Raw genomic sequence first — 19407 nt, 5'->3', positions numbered from 1 at the left:
GAAATTAATGCGGGGCCTTGGGCTGCTCTGGGAGTAGAATTTGTCGTGCTGGAGTCGTCACTTAGAAGAGGTGGGGCCGAAGGGGACTCGCGGATTCCTTAGAGGGAAAGCTATGGGAGCCGTGTCTGTAGGTGAGTCCCGTTTCCCCTGACACGCCATCACCGCCGCTTCTCGTCCCCAGGACCGTGAGCCCCACACTCGTCGCTTCCTTTCCTTAACCCCAGGAGCCGCTGTCTTCTGGGCCCTTTCCTCCTTCCTCGAGTTCTTTGACCAACTGCAGGCTCTTCCGTCCTATTGGCTGCTTGTTCCGTCCGTTAAGTGGATCGTCCAATGAGAGGAGTCGGCGGCGGCCTCCCCTTCTCGCTGCTGAGGCGACCACTGGGTTTGAGACCTCGGAGTTGCACCGCTGCCGGGTGGCACCGTTTGGGTGGGTTTGGGCGCTAGGAAGCCACGTGGTAGGAAGCGCTTTTGTGGTCGCTCCCACGTGGAGCTAGTGCTCTGGCCAAGGGGAGCGCGAGACGCCCTAGACCTGAGCTGGGCCCTCCGCCTCTCCGGGCCTGCTTCCTGCTCCAGATTCGGTCCTGTGATTAGACAATCTGTCATGGCCCCTCTAACTCTGAAACCTTGTGATCCTACGACAACCCTGTGGCGACCGGTCGCACATAAGGAGAAGGCCATGCTGCAGAGCTAGTGATAAGACTCCAAAGAGACCCTGTCGTTACATTTTAAGGGAGGACAAGTTGGCTGAGAGGGAGAGCAATGAAAAAGAAGAGGATGCAAGCCTAGACTTGTCTAATTGGTTGAGGTGTGGTGTGGGTTTCCTTAAAGATATAATTTACCTAAGGTCACTTCCTCTGAAACTCTCAGACTTCATGGCATTGATAGATCTGATGCTGCTGTATGACTTACTATGTATGTTTGAAGCACTATACTTGCTCTCAGATGTTCTGTATAGTTCTAAAATGTTACCTACTGTATTTCTCACTCCAGGATTAACCCAGAAAGCTCTTATCCTCAACATGCAACAATTAAAGTTTTTGGTGGTTTAAGATGCTTATGTAGTGAAAAGAGCACTGGCCAAGGGTAAGGGGATCCATCTGCCTCTGTCTAGCTATGTTACCTGTGTGAGTCACTTTGTGAAATTAAGGGATTGAATTTTTCTTCCATACATTTTATGGCTTCATAACTTCCCCAGTTAAATGAAAGATTTAGAAGTTCAAACACCTCCTTTCCTCCTTTTTACTATTCTCCCAGACCTGATTTTCCCCTTTCCTAATGGTTCTGTCAAATGTCTTTGTACTTTACTCACCTGATATTGTACATTTTCTGTAGAATACCCATTTACCATTTATTGAGTAGATCAATCCCAAATATTTATTCATCACCTACTATACATTAATATTCTGCTAAATGCTCTGAGAAAATACAAAAGATAATAGAGCCTTCAGTCAACAAACATTTATTATATGCTGTTGTGTGCCAGGCACTGTGCTAGGGTTTAGAGATACAAAGACAAAAATGAAACAGTTCTTTCTCCCAAGAAGGTTATACTCTCTTGAAGGAGACAGTGTATACATATATAAATATGTAAAAGACATATATAAATTAGACACAAAGTAGTTTTGGATGGGACGGAACTAGTAGCTGAGGGAAACTAGGAAAGGCTTCCTGCAGAAATCAGCACTTGAGCTGAATTTTGAAGGAAGCCAAGGATTCCAAGAGTTAGAGGTAAGGAAGTAGATCATTCTAAGCATGGAGGACAGTGCCAAGAGTCAGAGATGGAAATTTGAGAATCATGTGTGAAAGAAAACAAGTAGATCAGTATGGCTGGACCATGGAGCAGGACTAATGTGTAAGAAGACTAAAGAGATAGGAAGAGGCCAGGTTTTGAAGAGTACTGAATGCCAAAGAGATCCCAGTGATAATATGGAGCAACTGGAGTTTGTTTAATTGATTTGGGATGGGAGGATGACATGGTCAGATTTATGCTTTAGTAAGGTCACTGTGGTGACTGTGGAAGATAGATTGAAATGGGGAAAGACTTGGAGGCAGGGAGACCAATTACTAGGCTATTGTAATCATCAGTCAGAAGTAATGAGAGCCTAACCTAGTATGGTAGCTTTGTAAATGGAGAGAAAAGGACATAGTTAGGAGATGGGGAGATAGAAGTAAGGAGTAAAAAATGACTGCTAAGTTTGTGAACTTGGGAGATTAGAAGTATAATAATAATAAAAAGAACAAGAACTAGCATTTATATAGAACTTTAATGTTTGCAAAATACTTTACGAATAGTATCCCATTTTGCCCTCACAAAAACCCTGGGAGGTTGGTGCTATTATTATCTCTATTTTACAGAGATAAGGGAACTAAGGCAGATAAAGGTTAAGTGTCCAGGGTCACACAGCAAGCGTCTGGATCAGATTTTAACTCTGATCTTTCTGACTCTAAGTCTAGCACTTTATCCATGGTGCCACTTAAGCTACCTCAACAGTATTGTGGAACCCTCAACAGTTATAGGGTTGTTTGGAAAAGGAATAGTTGTTTTTGTTTTTGGTTTTTTTTTTAATGTATCCAGGTCAGCTAGATTGAAATATCTAATAGGCAGCTTGTGATGTGGGAGTAGCTCTCCTGAAAGCACGCTGATAGTTGATCTGAAAGGATACATTTATATTAGGATACATTATCCTTTGAGAGGATACATAACAGCCCAAGACAATAAGTATATGACTTAAGTGCACGGTAAGTGTTTCAGGAGTTCAGAAGCAAAAAGGCCAATGTGGACTGGAATAGTCAGAAAAGGTATTATGGGAGATTTGGCACTTAAACCTTGGTCTTAGAGGATGGGTAAGATTTGACTAGAGAAGAGTAGGTGATATTTCAAACCGAAGGCATGGCATAAGCAAAGGAATGGAGGTAAGAATAAATGTTATGTCCAGGGAAAAGGTTACCTTGTTTGTATTGGAAACAACATTGTATTAGAATTTAGAAGACTAAATGCTAGGCCTGCTACTTAATTGCTATATAACATTGCACAAGTCATAATTTCCATGAGCCTCAGTTTCCCCGTATAAGATAAGTAGTGATATTTTTCCTTCTTGACATACAGGACTGGGGGGTAGGGGGGAGGCACGGCAAATGAATATTTCCATGACCTCATTATTACCTCGATGCAATGATTCTCAAGTCTCACTGAGCCTGACTTTTTTTCCTAAACTCCATGGCCAAATTTCCAACTGTCTGCATATGGGACATCTCCATGTAGAGATGGATGTAGTTACCATCACCTCAAATTCAACATGTCTAGAACTGAACTAATCATCTCTCTCACCCCAAAAGAACAACTATAACAAATAAAAACCCCGTTTGTCCAGCTTCCCTATTTCTATTGATACTGGTAGTGGTTTGGACAGAACAAAAATTTTGGCTTATAAGAAGTTGATTATCCAGATAAGTTGGGATGTAATAAGAGGTTAACTAGCTCTAGTAATCAATTGAAAACCAAAAATCAATCTCTACTTTGTGCTAGACACTGAGTTTACACATGCAAAATTGAGATAATTTCAGCCTTTGGAGGAGCTTATGATTTCAAATCAACATCTTCAGGTACTGAAAGGATTGGCAGATGTGAATGCTAATGGTGGTAACGATGATGATGATAGCAGCTAGCATTTTTATAGCACTTTAAGGTTTGCAGAGAGCTTTACAAATATCTCATTTTATCCTTACAACTTAACAGTGAAATATAAGGGAAAGGAAAGATGGGGGCTGGAAGAATTAGAAAGAGGGTGGATTTAAGGGAGGGATTAGCCCTAAACAAAACAAAACAAACTCCTTTACCTTGGAGGTAGGTGCTATTAGCATCCCCATTTTACAGATGAGGAAACTGAGGCAAGCAGAGGTTAAGTGACTTGCCCAGGGTCATACAGGTAGTAAATGTCTGAGTCCACATTTGAACTCAGAATTTCTGGACTCTTAAATCCAGTGTTCTATCCACCTAGCTGCCTTCAGCTTTTTCCTTTTCTTTTTCCTTTTTTTTCTCAGCATTAATAATAGACTGGTAAATGAGGGCAATTAATTAACCTGAATTTAATAAAGCATTTATTAAGTCTTTCATGGTATCCTTATAGACAAAGTGTATGGTGTGAGCTAAATAGATATTACAGTTAGGTGAATTCAGAAGTTATTGAAAGTGAATGGTTATCTCTGCTTGCCTCTGTATTTGACTGTGGGCATCTCCTAACCTCAACTTTCCATAGCTCCTTTATTGTCACTGTCTGTGGAATTATTTTTTTAAACAACTATGTATCTGTCAAACAGCAAAAATCCCTTTTCTCACCCTCCCACCTCAACTCCTCTTCACCCATTGAAAATAAAAAAAAATCCCAGTTACAGACATGCGTAGTCAAACAAAACAAATTTCCAATTTGTCTATGTAAGAAAAAAAATGCAGTCAAACAAAATAAATTTCCAGTTTGGCTATGTAAAAAGAAAAATGTCTTTTTACTTTGAGCAGGAAGTGAGTAGTATATTTCTGGAATCATAATTATTGATTACACTGATCAGAGTTTCCTAAGTCTTTCAGATTTATTTGTCCTTACAATACTGTTATCAAAGTAGTAATTGTTCTCTTGGTACTGTTCACTTCACTTTGTCTCAGTTCATGCAAGTTTTCTAAGATTTCCCTGAAACCAGAGAATGAAAGCACCCCACTCCACGATTTCTTACAGCACAATAGTATTCCATCACATTTATGTAACTTAATTGTTCAGCCATCCCCTAGTTTATTGACACCCACTCAGATTCCTATTCTTTGCTACCTCAAAAAGAGCTTCTGGATTTTTTTTTTTTTGTTCATCCTTAGAGTTTGTTTTGTTTAGGACTAATCCTTCCCTTAAATCCACCCTCTTTCTAATTCTTCCATCCCCCATCTTTCCTTTCCCTTATATTTCACTGTTAAGTAAAATGGTTTTTTTGTTTTGTTTTGTTTTTTGTTGAGGTAATAGGGATTAAGTGACTTGGCCATGGTTCCCAGCTAGTGAGTGTTATGTGTCTGAGGCTGGATTTGAATTCAGGTCTTCCTGACTTCAGGGCCAGTGCGCTATCCACTGTGCCACCTACCTGCCACTGTAAAATGTAATTTTTTCCTGGGTAATTAATAATCAATTTATTAATTAGGCTAGCAAATAAACAATAAATTGTTGGTCAGTAGTGTCTCTCAATAACCAAAGACAAAACCATGGAGGTCCCCGAATGCTTAAAACCTTAGAAAAGGAGGTATCTCTGACACATGGAAATCAGCCTTGATTGGTGAACAATTAATGAGGGAGTTTTTATAAGGAGGTAGGCTGAAAGTCGATAGCTCTTTCTGCTGAGAAACATGACTTCATCCTGAGACTCAGCTGCCTCCAGCAATCTGGACAAAGGAATCCGTCTCTACCCAGACCACTCTGGTTGGTTTTATCCTTCATAAGCTGTGTCACCCTAAATTCAATGGAGGGTCTGCAAGGGCATAGACTTACTTAGTAAGGGCGAGGATTCCCCTCAGTTAGATTCTTTTTGTAAGGTCTTCTAGTTGGATGGGGTCCCAACCAAGATCACAGAGGAAGTACCCAGAGGATTTGGGCAATCTCAATCATAAGCAATGTTTTTCAGAAACGGACTGACTGCTCTGTAAGGGCTGGTCCCTCTTTAAAACTATTTGTTGTGGATTTGGAGTTGAAGTTATGTTCATTACTATTTTCAGTGTTTAAGGATAGCTATTTCACTCTTCCAGGTGGAAGAAACCTTCATCCTCTCCTTATCCTTGGCCATTTCATCTATGCACAGATAAGTTCCTTTCTTCACTGAGACTGCTTCCAGTCTTGGTTGGAGAAGAACTTGGGGTTAGGCAGTTTCTGGGCCACCAAAATGTTGAGGTTTAGAGGTTTAGAGGTGCTGGGACCCCGAAATCACAACATGCGGGTCTTGCCTGAAAGAATTAGACCCAAGCCTTCTTTCAGCCAAAGACAAGGTTTATTAGAACATCCATCATATTGGGCAAGACTCTTAAGGAGTCTGAACATTAGTAAGCTATTGGCTATATTATAAGAATCTGAGCAGTGGCTAGATTGTAAGACTCAGAGCATTTGGCTAAATTATAAGAATCTAAGCCAAAATGTATTTCTTTACCCACTATGCATATGTATATGTATATGTATTCTTCCTTTTCAGATGAGAATAAGGTTCAAGTGTCAGCTGCTCCCCCCTACCTTTTTGTTCTTGTTTGTATAGACTTCTACTTGAGCACCCTGACGTTCTTTCCCTTTCTTTTCATTCTTCTCTTAAGATCCTTAGGTATAACAGCACCACTCCCAGGCCTTGTCTAATTAAACTTTCTCTATGACCCCTCATAGTGATAGGGTTCAGAAGGTAATACATGTATCATTCCCATATTTGAATGTCTACCTTTTTCTGTTTCTCTTAACTTCTATATTTGAACGTCAAAGTTTCTCTGAAGTTCTCATCTTTTCGTCAGGAATACTTGTTCCCTTTCATTGAAGATCCACTTTTTTCTCAGTTTTGCTGATTAAGTTATTGGTTATAAGCTTTATATCCTTTACCTTCTAGAATATTTTATTCTAAACTTTCCTTTCTTTTGTGAAAGTTGAATGTGTGATTCTGATGGTATCTCCTTAGTACTTGAATTCTTTATTTCTGGCTTTTTGAAGTATTTTTTTCAATGACTTGGGAGCTCTGGATTTTGACTATAATATACCTGAGAATTTTTATTTTGGGGTTTCTTTTAGGAGGTACTTGTAGATTTTTTCATTTTTTAGGAGGTGACTAGTGGATTCTTTCATTTTCTACTTTGCCCTCTGATTCAAAGAGATATGGACAGTTCTGGTTTTGTTTTTTTTTTGAGATTTCTAGAAATATGATGGGTTGTCTCCTTTTGTGGTCATGGTATTTAGATAATCCAATGATTCTTACACTTTTTTTCCTCCACAATCTTTTGCAGATCACTTGTTTTTGCAATGTGACACCATCTATATGTGTGTGTGTGTATATATATATATATATATACACACACACATATATGTATATATTTATTTATTTACTTACTTCAGTCTTTTGGCTTAGCTTTAATATTTTGTGTTCTCTTACGGAGTCATTGGCTTTATTTGGTCCATTCTAGTTTTTCAGAGAATTTATTGCTTGAGCAAGGTTTTGTACCTCAAGCGTTAAGCTGTTTAGCCCTCATTTCATTGCTGTTTTTTTTCCCTTCAAGTATTTTTTTCATTTTTTTTTTCAAGTGACTTGCCCAGAGTCACACAGCTAGTATGTGTCAAGTGCTTGGTCTGAGGCTAGATTTGAATTCATGTCCTCCTGACTTCAGGGCCGGTGCTCTATCCACTGTGCCACCTAGCTGCCCCTATTTTATTTGTAAAAACATTTTTTAATACTTTTAAGAACTCTTGCAAAAACTCTACTTGAATTTTTGCCCAAGCTGTGTTTTTCTCTCCTAAGAATTCTTAATCAGTTTCCCTGAGCTGGCTGGGCTAGACAAATGCCTCATTGACTTTTTCCCCATCAGGATTCAGTTTGGTTAATCTTCTAGATATGTTTGGAGAAGCTCTGTGAGTATCTTTCTGTTTAAAATATGACTCTCATGAAAAATGTAGTGTTGGATTCTGGTTTCTAATCCATTCTTCTATCCTCTTCCAATTCCAATGCTGAATTCATTCCGTTCATGTTCACAGTTATGACTGCTAATTCTATATTTCCTCTGATCCTATTCTTTTATGTTTATCTTATGTTTAGTAATTTAAAAAATTACTCTTTTCCCTCCTCAAGAGTGTTTTTTTGCTTATGACCACTACCAATGAAAGGAGAGGGAGAGATGGGCACTAGAATTCAGCCTGCACTTGGACAGGGATGGTGACCGAGGAATGGGGAGATGCAAGTGGTAGAAAGGGTATGTGATGTTCTCTCACTCCTCTACCCCATCATCCTAGACTGCCCACATATGGCATCTTGTTAGCAGCAATAATTAGTAGAATAAAAAGCTATGCTATGGCTCTTTTCCCTTTGATAGCCACATTCTTAGAAAAGATTGTCTTCATTATACTTCCTCCCACTCACTTCAACTTTTCTCAATCCTCTTAACCTCTGAGGTTTTTTACACTATTAACCACTCCTTCCTTCTAGATAATCTTTCTTTCTCAGCTTTCATAACACTGCTCTCTTGTGATTCTCTTCTTACCTGTCTGACCTTTTTTTCTCAGATTCCTTTGTTGGCTCATCATCTGTGCCTTTTCCCATATGCATGGGGGTATCCCCCCCTCCCCCGCCCCAAGTCGTATTCAAGGCTGGCTTCTTTTCTCTCTCTGTAATTTCTTTTTTTTTTTTATCTCTGTAATTTCTTGGTGATCTCATCAGCTCTCATGGGTACAATTATGGCTTTCAAGATGACTCCAGCCTGTTTCTGGATTGGAACTCTGCTAGAGCTGGGCTTCACCCCCTCCTGACCTCTTGGATAGGGCAGGCAAGCCTTGTTTGTGAGTCTTGTTCCCTCTGTAGTCCAGGATTTCCCAAGTACTGAAATTCTGGATGGAGTGGGGCCAGACCTTTCCTCTCTCACAATCCCTGACTTTTCCAGTTAAGATTGGGATGGATATATTATAATGAAGGATCCCTGGCTTTACAGAATGAAACCCTGAGTGTTTCTGTGAAGAGTGAGTATTTGAGTGCATTTTAAGTGATTTGGTTTGCACATGCTGTTTTAGGCAGATACATACTGTGGAATGGAAAGTGACCTTGAGTGTCATCAAATTCAACTTTATATTTGGTTTTAGAATTTATTTTGAAATTTTATTTTTAATTTTATCTTCCAAATTTTTCTTAGTTTTTAAAGTATAATGGAATATTTAGTTTGCATTCCTTGAGAGGATCACAGAAGTTACCTAAGGGAAGCCAACACGCTTTTTAAAAATGGTATTTTAAAGTAAATTTAAAGTAAAGTAAAGTAAAAAGTACATTTTCAGTAAAGCCTTTTATTAAGAATTGAGTTTGATGTAGTTGAAAGAGCACTAGATTGATCACTAAATCAAGAATCTGGAGGCATAGGTATCTTTTGCTTATAGTCTTGTAAACCTAAGGCAAGTCATTTAAATTTAGCTGAAGAATTAAATAAAATGAGAATAATAATACTTGTCATATCTAAAGATTAAATGAGATAGCATATGTGAAAATACTATAAAGCATTGTCAGAATAGAAATGATGGTGTTTTAGGTATGTTTTGGTTATGTTTCTGCTTCACAAATTTGATATAAAATATACTCACATTTTTATTATGCTAACTTTCTCTTATGTTGTAGGAAATTCTTTATGCATTATTAGGTAATCTACAGAGCGCTAAAATGGGAAAGAAACGTACAAAGGGAAAAACTGTACTGACTGATGATGCTGCTGAAATTTCAGGTATAGTATATTGGATTTTATTTATTGATTGGACAGGGTAATTTTTATGTCCCAAAATGTATTGTTTTTCACTGTATTTCTCTATTAAAATGAAATATTAACTCTAGAAGGAAAATAGTATAACTTCATATTATGTATGTATGTATGTCTTTATAAACTATTTAAAATAATGAGTTTGATCTAAATTGTTTTTAAAACATTTTAAGTATGATAAAAGTTTTATTACTAAAATATTCTGTACAAATAAAGTTATAGTTTTTGTTATGGTATTTAAGAATGAAAGTTTTTCCTTCAAAATGTCTATATTTACAAAATTTCCATATTCTACAGAATATACACATATTATATTCTGACTCAGTTTTAGCATGCAGTATATAAAAAAGCATTTGATGATGTGCTGTGCAGTTATTTTTAGACTTATTCGCCGTATTCCAGAAAGGAAGTTTTGAAACTTGAGTTCGAAATTTTTTGTATGTATGATTGACATTTCAAAAGCAAAGTTACTGTTAACAAAATGTCTCTGTTCTTTAATACTTTTTCTTCTTTTTTATTTTTTTATTTTTATTTTTTTAATAGAAATAACTTTATTTAATGACACTAAAAGACTTTTAATTTCAAGTACTATATTTTTACCTAATGATTAATGTCCATAAAGCCACAGTAAATGAAACAGTGACTCACAAATGATTCAGAAAACAAAAATCTTGGTGTGGTAAATGATTAGACCTAGGAATTTTAAATCCTATTATCTAATAGTTTGCAGGTAACATTTGTAGACAGTTGAATCTTAAGTCTATGCAAAAGATCATGTAAAATTCCTATTTCCCTATTCTTTTTTTATTTTTACAGAACATCTGTGCAGACATCTTCGAAAAGGATTAGAACAAAGTAATTTGAAAAAGTCTTTAATGAATGTGCAGTGGAACATTTGCCAAGAATGTAAGACTGACAACAGAACAAAAGATAAACCTGAAGGGGAGAATGAAGAAAACCCTTCAATCTGGCTGTGTCTTAAATGTGGCCATCAGGTATTGTTTTGATTTTGTTTAAGAAGTAGCATGATGTAGTGGAGTTAGGAATCCTTGGTTCAAATCCTGCCTCAAAATTGTATGATCTTGTTCCCTTAACTTCTGACAGTCTTAGTTCCATCATCTGTAAATTGGAAATAGTAATAATTGTACTGTTTAACCTACAAAGTTGTTGTAAAGAAAATTACTTACCAATTTAAAAGTGTCATATTAAAATGAGTTATGTGGCAAATAAAATTAATGAAGGTAAACAGAGCTATAAAGCTTTGAGCAAAATCATTTCATTAACAGTGACTTGTATAACTGTTAACAAAATGGTTCAGACTGACAATCTCAGTAAAGCCAGAAACCCCAGAGAGAAGGAGAGGATGGTCTTTATTGACTTACAACAAAGAAAGGGTCTTGGTAGGGAGGGAGAAAAAGTGATAGGTTATAGGGTGGGGGCAGAAACATTACAATTGGCTGTACTGAGAAAGATGGAGTAGCATTCACATAAAGCTAATTACTGCCCCTCTCTGATTGTTTTATGGGACCCATCTATATCTTATAGTCTTTGCTAGGGGATCACATCTATCTGACTTGTTGTCTCCTTGGAAGAGATTAAAAACTCCCCTAATTGTACAAGGACAGGCAAGGGCAGATGATATATCTTTTGGTGATGGTACCAAGTGAACTTGTGGAGCTTAAAGGGATTACTTGTATGGGAGATAACAACTTTCCTTTTAATTATAACTTAAAACTAACTCAGAGGGGAAGCTGAATTCATGAGCTCAACTCAAAGACATAGAAAGGTAACTTTAGGAATCAAAGTAGTATTAATTTAATTTTCTTCAGTTATTATGTGATGTGGAGATGCAGAATCCTTTGTTGAAATGAGCCAAAAAGATATTTCCCTAAAAATAGAACACAAATGACTTAGTTTTTAAAAGAAACTGAAGAACCAGTTGTTGGAGTTGTTAATGAATCTTGGACTTTGTTATTGTTTTCATAATCATAAACCTGTATAGGTCAACATGGATCACTTGTATTTATGAGCTTCTTTAAAACTTTCAGTAGTACTGGGCTCCTTTGGATTTTTGGGTTTCTGAGCACAGTTTTGTTTTTTTTTAATTTCACTTTTTAAAAAAAATTTTTTTTTTTTTTTTTAGCCAATTGGGGTTAAGTGACTTGCCCAGGGTCACACAGCTAGTAAGTGTCAAGTGTTTGGTCTGAGGCCGGATTTGAACTCAGGTCCTCCTGACTTCAGGGCCGGTGCTCTATCCACTGCGCCACCTAGCTGCCCCTAATTTCACTTTTAATATTATGAAAGAAAAAGCATACAACCTTTACATATGTACCATTTACTACTTGAAAGCACAAACTGTTTGTTTCACTACAGCTCTTTTATAATCCTGTGTAAAGTTTCATCTTTTAATTCAGGACAACTTCTATACATCCTTTCTTTTAAAGAAATTAACATCGAAATTAGTTTCCCCTCTTAAGATGCTCTATTGAACTGTTAGGCTATTCACCATAGCTTAAACTAAGAGATTTTCAGCATATTGCTTAATTACTACATAACAGCAGTAGCTATTCAGTTTTCTTTTTAATTAACAAGAAACTCTGGAAAGAAGGTGGGCAAAGAACGTACAGGTTCAACAAGCTTTGTTGTTCATATAGATTACACTTCTTAGTTGTAAGAATATAGAAAGAGAGCCCTCTATGGCATCTCAGCACAGAATGTTAAGAGACCTCAGAGCCCTGGTGTCTCTTCGACTGGACCTTCTTGTTGGGCTGTTTTCATCACATCTGCTCCTAGTGACTTCCAGGGTGCTGCTATGTGTTCCCAGATCACTCTGGGGCTGTTTCAGAGAGTCCTCCTCTCTTTCTGCTTCCAGATACAGTGCTATAGTACTTGGCAAGCTACATATGTCTCTTGTAGAACTGGGTCGTGGCTAGCTTGTTTGCTTAGGCTGGTACTGACATTGCTGATAGCTCTCTTTCCTATTGCTCATGGGTTTCTGATTGACTTTTTGTGTAATTTTGGGGTGGAAGAGTTTTGTTGTGGTAGTTGCTCATTGAATTTCTTGATAATTATTCAGCCTGGTACAATTTTTTGGTTTTCACTGAAGTTAAGTGTCCCAGAGCAAATCAGTCTCTCTTGTAGTCAGCCTCTTGCCCTTGTTTTCCCTCGCTTAACTCCATTCTTGCATCATCAGCTACTACTGGACATTCCCAGTTGGATGTCCCATATAGTATCTCAAATTCAACACATTCAAAATGAAATTAATTTTAAGCTTTACCTTTTACCTTACCTTTCTAAAGTTTTATTGACATGACCATTGCTTCTAGTCATGTGGGTTTGCAGCCTCAAAGTCATCCTTGGCTCTTTCTTATCCATCACATGTATATTCAATCATTTGTCAAGTTTTGTTGATTCTACAAAAGGTCTCACATCTCTCCACTCCCATAGCTACTACCTTTGTTCAGGCTCTCTCTGTCTGTTATCTCCACTATCACAACATTGTCCTAATAGGTGTCCTTATTTCCAGTGTTTACCTTCCAATACATAGCTACCAAATTAATGTTTCTTTGTAATATCCCAAAATTGGAAAATAAGGAAGTGCCTATTGGGGAATCACTATACAAACTGTGGAATATGAATGTACTGGAATATTATTGTCCCATAAGAAATGACAAAGTTAACAATTTAGAGGAAACCTTTGAACTGATGCAGAGTGAAGTAAGCAGAAACAGAACAATTTATAAGATGATACCATCATAGAGGTTTTTCTCTTTGATGACAAAACTTGAAAGACTTTAGAATTCTAATGCAGTGATAAAACATGAGTCTAGAATAGCGCTTCTTAAACCGTGGCTTGCAACCCCGTATGGACTGGCATAACTGAATGTGGGGGTCATGAAAGATTTGGCAACAGTAAAAGGTTTCTGAACACACAATGACCAAAAAATAATTCAAAATCAAATGTGTAATGAATCCGAGGTGTTTCTGGCAGTACTTACCCATGTTGCATCATACAGCTTCACTGCAGCCTTGGTTCTGAACATATAACATGCCCACTTTGCACTGTGCATATTGTCACGCTATGCAACCCCAACAAATGTTGCCAGAAACATCTCAACTCAGATTTGAGATTACTGTCTTTAATAAGGGATAAAATTATATGTATGCCAAAGAGTTGTTTTAAAATAAATTTCTTTATGATTTCTTATTGTGAAATGTTTGATTTGTATACCTATTTCATATACCTATATACCTGGGGTTGCATAAAAATTTCTTGGGCAGAAAGGGGTCACAAGTGGAAAAAGTTTAAGAAGCACTGATCTAGAAGACTGAAGATGAAATATGCCATTCACATCCTTTCAGAGAAGTGGTGAACTTAAAATTCAGCCTGAAACATCCATTCAGGCATGGCTAATGTGGGATTTTTTTTAAATTTAAATTTTTTGCTGAACCAAGAATAAGAGTTTTATTTTTGTTTCATGAGGAGCAGTAAGGGAATAGATTATAAATACATATAAAAATAAATAAGTAAATTTACATTTAAAAAATTAATGTTTCTAACACAATTATGATAGTTTTAATCCCATTCTCAAAAATCGTCACTGACTCCTTATTGCTTCTAGGACTGGAGTTCTTAACCTGGAACCCATGAACTTCTTTAAAAAGTTTTTGATATCTGTATTTCATTATAATTTGTTTCCTTTGTAATCCATTTATTTCATGCATTTAAAATATTATTTTGCTAATGTTTCACCAAGCTGCCAAAGGGATTTATGACCCAAAAAGAGTTGAGAACTCCTGCTCTAGGATGAAATACACAAACTTTTTAACCTGATATTCAGTCTTTCAGCATATGACTCTCACATAGCTTTCAGGGCTTGTTCCATATCATTCCTCTTCATGCACTTTGTTCTAGCCAGACTTATCAACTAGTTCCTTAAATTTGACATTCTCACTCCTCTCTCTCTTCGCTCGCACGTAGCGGCTTCCATGCCTGGGATGTATATACTCCCCACTTATCTCCACCTCTTAGGATCCCAAGTCCCCACAGTGCTCAGGTGCCAGCTCCTCTGTAATCCTTTTCCTGATTCCCAGAGGCTGACTCCCTCTCAGATTATTACACCATGTGTTAATTCTTTAATGGTTATAGGCTTTGTCTCAGTAGAATATAAGTTCCTTAGGGACAGAAGCGATTTCATTTTTTTCTTTGAATCCCCGATACTTAGCTTAGTACTTTGTATATTGTTGTTGTTGTTGTTGTTGTTGTTGTTGTTGTTGTTGTTGAGTCATTTCAGTCCTGTCTAACTCTTTATGACCCCATTTGGGGTTTTCTTGACAAAGATACTGGAGTGGTTTGCCATTTCCTTCTCCAGTCCATTTTACAGATGAGGAAAGTTAGGCTAACAGGGTTAAGTGACTTGCCCAGGGGCACACACAGCTAGTAAGTGTCTGAGGCTGGATTTGAACTTAAGTCTTTCTGACTCCAGGCCCGGCGCTATATCCACTGTTTCACCTGCCTCAGGGTTAAGTGACTTGTCCAGGGTCACACAGCTAGTAAGTGTCAGAGGACAAATTTGAACTCATGGAAAAGAGTCTTCCTGATGGCCTGGCACTCTGTCCACTTTGCCACCTAGCTGCCATGCTTTGTATATAGTAGGTACTTAATATTTATTGCCTTAAATTAAAAAGTTTAAGTGAAAGGTAAAGATGGGGGCAGCTAGGTGGTGCAGTGGATAGAGCACCGTCCCTGGAGTCAGGAGAACCTGAGTTCAAATCTGGCCTCAGACTCATAACACTCACTAGCTGTGTGCCTCACCAAAAAAAAAAAAAAAGAAAAAAAAAGAAAAGAAAAGAAAAAAGAAAGGTAGGGATGAAAGGTAAGGGTAACTAAGGTTAGGAAGGAATGGAAAGAGGGAATGGTTGTGTGAAATACTTCTAGAGCATGACTTTTTATTTTATAAATATCTACATATATAAGCCTATAAAGAACATGTTTACATGTGTATACATAAATAAAATGAATTCAATAGTCAGCAACATGCATGAACATTTCCACAAAGTACAGAAAAAGAGGATTGTATTTAAAGTCATTGATCTAGTACATACAGCTTGTTTTTTTCATTACATATTAAATTTAATCTAGTACCAAAACCTCCCTGCTTTCTTATGTCCTATCTTTTCTGTGACTTTAAAAAAATGTTTCATTGACTCTCTTTTCTTTCTTTTCTCCCCTAATCATCATTATTATACCTCTCCAGAACACCTTCCACCTCCCCCCCCCAAAAAAAGCCCTCCTTTATAACAAGTAAGGATGTATCTGACTTCTTCATAATTACCTTCTTCCTCAAACTTGAATTTTGGCCTTAATTATTTTGGAGACTCTTAAGTTTTAACATAGAATTGAAGTCTTAATGTTTCATTTTTTTTTAAACAGCAAGTCATCGTTCCTTGTTCATGTTAGCTGTGAATTCTTGCATAAAATTTTGTAATTTTCAGTTTCTTACTTTCATTAGGGTTGTGGCAGAGATTCTCAAGAACAGCATGCTTTCAAGCATTATTCCACACCAAGATCAGAACCCCATTGTTTGGTGCTTAATTTGTACAACTGGAGTGTGTGGTGAGTTTGAGGAACTATTAAACACATTTGATTGCAAAAGATTTTGAACTAGTGAAGATAGGTATATTTGAAAAATCATTAAGAAGTAAATAGTTAACTTTATGCAAAATATATTTCAGGAGGGTAGACTATGTAATAATTTCTGATAGTGTTCTAGTTAATGATAGTATTTCTACTTTGCAGAAAAATATTAGGAAATATTTTTTATTATATAGGTCTATATGCCAAAGTGATCACAGCTCAGTGTAAAAACTCAGAGATATTGAGAATAAATGACAGTTTCCACAATATCCTTTCAGGGAAACAAACATAAGTTATATTGTATTCTAATGTGTTCAGGTGCATAGTATGATGTTTTAAAGTAATTTCTCGACCTTGGCCTTTCAAATAGGATTCACCTGACATATAATATTGCTTAATTGTAAGATCTGGTAAATATATTGATGTGGAACTTTGCCTTGAAATTGGTTTATACAAAACTCATCAACATTTTGAACATTTTTCATTTCAAATCATCATTCCACTAATAGGTTAAGTTTGGGTGTTTGTTGATATTAGAATGTTTTTGAAATCTTGCCTAACTTGATAATAAAAACAACTTTATTCAAGATGTACAGAATTCTAAAAAAATTTGCTTATATGATATGACAAAAATGCTTTTTATTTTTTTTTATAAGATTTGACATCTGAAGTTAATATCTTAATTCTAAGACCTATGAGGTTTGGCTTTTTTGTTTTGTTTTGTTTTGGTTTTGGTCATTGTTTTCTTCTGGTACTTTTTGGGAGGCAGGTGTTACTTGTGTGATGAGGAGGTCCAATATAGCAGCTCAAGTCGATTGGGTCAACTTGTGGATTATATTAGAAAACAAACCAATGTCAAAACTCCAAGACCAGGTAAAGTCTTGTAGTGGATATATGTATATATTTTAATATTGCTCTACCCTTAAGCAGATGGGTGAATCTTATGTATAAGGTTTAGATCTAACTCTTTATCATTAAATGTTGAATTCCAATTATATGGGCCTCTCATAATATAGTCTTTAGCATCCATGTGCTGTGAGGTATACAGGGTTATAATTATCTCATGTGAGAAAAATGCTCTTCTCTTAAATGACATCCAAAAGACTTATGCTGAAGTACCGATATTATCCAGAATAACATCCAAAAGTACCTTATACAGAATTTACTACATCCTGTTAAAATCAGACTGTAAATAGTGTTATTACAAAGTACCAGTTAATTAATTGGAATGACATGTTTTCCTTGTATTCATGTTCACTTGCTTCTCTGACTCATCATCATTTCAGATATAATTGTATTTAAATGAGTACAGAAATGCTAAATATGTTAAAATAGGGGGCCACTGCAGAAGTTTGCTTTGTATTGTTTTTCACTGTCATCGTTTTAACAGCAAAACAATGAATTGTTGTTAACAGTACCTTGAGACTGCAAGTGCCATCTTTGGTGAATAGTATGGTATTGAACTGTTATTTTAATTTGCATTTGAGTTGTAAGGTTAAGATGGCCTTGAAGTTGTTTTGGAATTTTTTGGTCTGCTGCCTTCCCTTTGCCACTTTGCAGAATTGGTTTTTGGAATAGTTGCATTTGCAAAATTTTCTTTCACGTGTTACTTTATGTCTACATTCTTCACCATTTTTCATGAAGAGCATTGCCCATTTGTAAAGAATGAAAAGGAATAGAACCACAAATTTATATGTGTCTTCATATTCTTCAGTGTCGAAACTAGTGCTTATATCAATTTAACTAATTTCCCTCAATTCAACAAATTAAAAATAAATAAACAAATAAAAATTACTCCCATTTACATAGCACTTCTCACAGACTTTGTGATGTAAGCGGAAGAGGCATGTTAAACAAAAAAAATCCCAAGTCCATGAGATATGTCAAAACTGAATTGATTACAAGAGAAATAAACATGCATGTGGAACTCCTATACCAAGTAGAAAGGAGTTTACAATCTAGGCAGAAGCTTGAATATTTATGAGTTACAGAAAGGGGAAGTCGCATTGGCAGCATGGGGCTTCATCCCCTCCCAAATGGGAGTGGCATAGGAGGAGGAAGGAAGCAGTAGGGGTAGGGGAACAGGTAAGTAGGATGGCAAAAGCAGCATTCTTTTCCCTTGGGAAATACTGGACTATGAAGATGTGATGGTCTGCTTACCAACAAGGGTTTCCACTGCATATCAGCCTAATGCAGACTGACTGGCGCCCATCTTGTAGCTGGTTCAACCCTCGAGGACACACTGAGAGCCTCAGAGGTAGAAATTAAGTCAGCACAGAAAGGGATGGGGAGGGTGGGGCTTCATTCTCGACTCATTCTGGCTTCTGATTACCCCAGGTCCACTGTTTCTGGAAAATAGGGCAACTGGAGAAGACAGGTTAAGTTGGCTTCAAGGCAGCAGGCAGCACTGTTTTAATCATTGGAGATTCAGAATTATTAAATAGTATAATCTTGCCCTCAAATTGCTTATTTTCTACTGGAGGGTATCATGTGACATGTTCAGAGATAGGTGTGATAAGGTAGAATGTGATAAAGACAAAAAAGAGATCAGAGAAAGTTGTGCTAGAAAATTTGAGGAAGTAGGTAGGTAGTTCCCCTTATTTTTATCTGAGGAGAACTTTAGGGAAGGTAGGAGTTATTACCTGAGCTGAGTCTTGAGGAAAGATGAGGATTGCAACAAGCAAATATGAATAAAGCATGCAGGATGGTCGGCATGAATGTATAGGCTGTTAAAGGACAAGATGGAGTAGCACCAGCTATGAGGGAAGAATGAGAGAATGAGTATCAAGGAGGAGGAATGGTGTGAAATGTTGCAGAGAGGTGAGAAAAGGTCACTGAATTGGTCTATTTGGTGACTTTAAAAGAAAAAATTTAGAAGCCACATTAGGAAGGAGTTGAAGAATAAGAGTAAATTGGTCAATAACCATCTATTAAGTACCAGTTATGTGCTCTGCACTGTGCTAAGCCCAGGGGATGCAATTAAGGAAAATAAAGACAGTCCCTGCCCTCAAGCAGCTTATAGTCTAATGGGGGAAGACAATACAGAAAAGCTGAAAGGGAGAAGGTTTTTGGCTTCCAGCTGGTGCCCTGCACAGGGCCAAGAAATTCATATAGTCAAAACCAACCAGAGAGGAAAACGAAGAGAGAAAATGAAGAAATGGAATCAACAAGTTTAGAACTCTCTTTCTAGATATTGAATAGTGGAAGAGTAGAGTTATATAAAACTGTAGTAGGATCAAGCAAAGGTTGGTTTGTTTTTATTTGAGCTTATTGGTTG

At 37.0% G+C, this 19407-nt stretch overlaps 1 protein-coding gene across 1 annotated transcript in view; it reads left to right on the top strand.

Annotated features, from left to right (window-relative positions):
• The first annotated feature begins 11 nt into the window (after positions 1–11).
• The window catches only part of USP16 (ubiquitin specific peptidase 16), a 36891-nt gene continuing 17495 nt past the window's right edge, over positions 12–19407 (top strand). Inside the window, exons 1-5 of the mRNA XM_027875501.1 lie at positions 12–131; positions 9358–9460; positions 10310–10488; positions 16006–16109; positions 16900–17003. Of these exons, the coding sequence (XP_027731302.1) occupies positions 9400–9460; positions 10310–10488; positions 16006–16109; positions 16900–17003 (448 nt within the window). The 5' untranslated portion in view covers positions 12–131; positions 9358–9399. The remainder of the gene's footprint in view (positions 132–9357; positions 9461–10309; positions 10489–16005; positions 16110–16899; positions 17004–19407) is intronic.

The sequence above is a fragment of the Vombatus ursinus genome, unplaced genomic scaffold (assembly GCF_900497805.2).
Source record: "Vombatus ursinus unplaced genomic scaffold, bare-nosed wombat genome assembly UNPS02014809.1, whole genome shotgun sequence".
In the NCBI taxonomy this organism is placed as follows: Eukaryota; Metazoa; Chordata; class Mammalia; order Diprotodontia; family Vombatidae; genus Vombatus; species Vombatus ursinus.
The sequence above is the reverse complement of the archived record's forward strand: the minus strand, read 5'-3'. Positions and strand labels throughout refer to the sequence as shown.